General features: G+C 40.3%; 1 protein-coding gene across 3 annotated transcripts in view; it reads right to left on the reverse strand.

The window, feature by feature from the left end:
* Positions 1 to 3,410, reverse strand: part of si:ch211-183d21.1 (uncharacterized) — a 26,192-nt gene that overhangs the window by 16,304 nt on the left and 6,478 nt on the right. For all 3 annotated transcript variants that reach the window (XM_014008183.1, XM_014008184.1, XM_014008182.1), the window contains exon 4: positions 1,522 to 1,661. In XM_014008183.1, coding sequence (XP_013863637.1) covers positions 1,522 to 1,661 — 140 coding nt within the window. The remainder of the gene's footprint in view (positions 1 to 1,521; positions 1,662 to 3,410) is intronic.

Below are 3,410 nucleotides of genomic sequence, written 5' to 3' on the forward strand. Positions count from 1 at the left end.
CCATTTAAATATGCAAAATAGATGTAAATGTGTCCAGTCTGTGAGATTCTCCTCTGATTCCTCTCTGTGGGATCAGAAATGATATTTAGATGCAGGGAAAATATAAATTAAATGGAGAATGAGTGAGAAAACTGTCTAAAAAAGTAGTGGTGTGTCATTGTTTTATGTGGCGCATTCGCACGGGATAACCAAAGCCTGAGATTTTCCTGAAATTTACAGACATCTCCCAAATGTGATGTTGAAGCCTGCTTAGCTGTTGTCTATTTAGTTGAACATGGCGTTGAACGGAAGTTAAAAAACAAAACAAAACAAAACAAAACAAAAAACAAACAAAAAAAAAACATCCCGTTATCCACTTTTTCCTCTCTCCTTTGCTCCTGCGTTACAGCAGGTGCTGTCATCTCCACGGACAGACCCCCCCCCACCCAACCGCCACGTGTGGGTACGAGTGGTAGCTTACGGATTTTTAGCAAAAAATATAGATTTTTGAGGCTCATTAGACAGGTTAACATCCAAAGGGGTTGACATACACTATATGAACACCTTCCCAGCTGGCGAGGGTGCACGCCTGGCACGAGAATCTACCCAAAGCGCAGCTGCTGCACTACAGCCACAGTTCAACACTCAGCATCAGTCAGAAGCCTACACACAGAAGAAATAATTATTCTTACCACACAGTGAGCCACCATTTGCATCCGATTTTGCTCCCTCTCTTCAGCCTTTTTTAAATTTGATTTATTTATTTTATGCCGCACGTAATGTGTCGGGTTTTTCTGGCCCGGGACCCAAAAGGTTTTCAACTATGTGACAAATATATAAAAACAGTTTACAGACTGGACTGAAGTTCTTTTGATCATTTTTAGGCTGATCTATTTCCTTGTCTGAGGTTAAATGATTTTCAGTCCCGGGGTTCAGTTTCATGATCGTTGGAGTTTAAACAATAAAAACTCAAACTAAAAAAAAAAAAAATCTGACACCGTGTTCAGACACTCCTTACATCCAGAAAACACAACAAAGTCATATTTCTGTGGATTCAGGACAGATTCGTGACTTTGTGGGTTAAAACTGTCGGCTGAAAAACTTTGCGTGGCTGCCGCACATTCTCACGGCAGGTGAAAAGTGTGCGTAAATATAAGCAACGTTCGTTTTTATGCATCACAATGTGGGCGTAGAACCTGGCGCACGTAACTTTTTTATGCGTACGCACCGTTTATACGTGAGGCCCCTGATCCTTGTCTCTCCCTAGGTGTGTCTCATTACTCTTTGTTAGCATCCTTTTATAATCTTTATCTTGTCTCATGTTCCCTATTAGTCCATTGTACCTCCTATGGTCAGTTCTGGTTGTCCCTCATGAGTATTTTTATGCTGCCACATCAGCCTTCTTTTGTTAATAAATGTTTTTTTTTTCTGTAGAATTGTCGACTCTCTGAGTTTTTGTGCCTGCTCCCTAGGTTTTTACACAAATCTGAGAATATGAGCTAAAAAAGATGAATGAGTCCTGTAAACTATGTAAACACTTACCAAAGCTGTACGGGCAGTTTTTTGGCCAGGGGCACTGGTTGGGTAATCCTGGGGTTTGTGGGGCCTCCCAGAAGATTCCAGGATCTCTGGGCCAGGTAGCCACGCCACAGCGACTGAGATAAAAGCCACCCTCTCGCAAACTGGAAATGGTAAAAAAATAAATAAATAACTACAAAATTAGACTTTGTTGCAAAGGGTTTTAATATTTGTCTGGCTAAAGCTGGATAGAATGTTCATAAAATTTCTCAAGGCTGAAAATTGTCTCACAAACCTCAAATAAACTTGTCTCGTGACTCTGGTGAAATTAGCACCAAAAATGCTCACCACTTAATATTCAAATATGGGACTGGGACCATGAGGCATGTCACTCAAGCTGTGTTGTGAAGCAGCTTTCCTTGCTCTCTGCAGATTGTGCAGCTGCATGCTGAGAGGAAGTCTCTATGGTATATTTATTTAAAACAAAACAGAACTAGTGACAGGTTCACGCAGGAATTTGTTGAATTTGAAGCTGAGATAATCAAGTTTGAACATCTTATTCTGTTCAGATGGAAAAGTTTGATCAAACTTTGAGGTGGAGGTGAAACAAACACTCTCACCCTCTGTCCTCACACACTGAAATGATTTCTGTGTTCATAAGTGATTTTTTTCTGACTTTCACCCCTCCTTAATCAGTCTTGATAGTTTCCACAACACAGACCCTTAAACACCTGTCTGAGCAAATAAGCTACAGTGTTTGATTGAATTTATTTTATCCATGTTATTGTACGTTTTGGTTTTCCTCCTTAATATTAAGGTGAAGTTTTTCTGAGTTTTTTTTTACCAGTTTTGATAGGCAGCCATAAGACATTTTCATCAGTAATCAGCAAACAATGTGATTTAAAAAGGAAAACAAAAGAAGAAACAAACAAAAGTTGTTTTTTTAATTTTAAATTTAAAAATAATCACGGTAAATTAAATGTTTTCTAACTGATGAATAAGACATATGTAGTTAACTTTATATTACTGTATGAATATTTCAACAAAAGCAATCATAGGATATGTTTTTTGCCCTTGATCACGTTTTTCATTTTGGCCCATTGTGAAAATGAGTTTTGACCCCCTAAGTTCACTCAGTTTTACCAAGAAGTTTGGTCTTGTAAACAATTCTTATACAGTTTGTACATGAGCAGTGGCGCCTGCAGCTGTATGGCTGTACGCACTGTGCGTACCTTGAGATATTCCTTTGAGCTTTTAAAAAAAACTTTATTATTACCAAAACTGTGAAGAAAATAAAATAAGAAATGGTACTTTAAGTCAATCAGTTCTGTGCATCAGTATGCGTCTGTGTGCGTCTGTGGGGTGGGCCTACGTAGGCTATACGTCCTAAACGAAAAGCAATTGGCCAGTTTTTTTTGTTTATTTTGGCGGTGGGTTTGGTGCATTTCCATAAGCTATGCGAATGTGCGGAAGCTACAGCTAAACATGAGTAAGCGAGCTTTCAAACAGTTAAACCTAACTGAAACGTTTGCGAAAAGGAGCAGAAATGAAGATACGATCCTTTCTCCACCTGCTCCTCCTCTGGATGTAAGAGACACGGCACCTGAGCCTGGAAATCTCCGCCCTTTTCCTCCCGTGGATGACACGGACAAAGCTTGCTTCTCTGCCCTCACCGCAGGCGCGACAACATCCCCGTGGGGAGCCCAGCTCAGCTACAGCAAGCAGCTCACAGGTAACRSTTAGCCGCCCGGTTAGAGACTTAAAAGATATTGGGACAATCAAAGCAGATGAACTTAAAACAGCCACAGATTCAGACAAACTTTCTGCCCCGCAACACAGATCCATGCCCCCCAGAAACTGGGTAGCTCCATCGCGGATGAYATTTGGGAAACAAAGAAAAGTTCCAGATGAGT

The sequence above is a fragment of the Austrofundulus limnaeus genome, unplaced genomic scaffold (assembly GCF_001266775.1).
Source record: "Austrofundulus limnaeus strain Quisiro unplaced genomic scaffold, Austrofundulus_limnaeus-1.0 Scaffold48, whole genome shotgun sequence".
Taxonomy (NCBI): domain Eukaryota; kingdom Metazoa; phylum Chordata; class Actinopteri; order Cyprinodontiformes; family Rivulidae; genus Austrofundulus; species Austrofundulus limnaeus.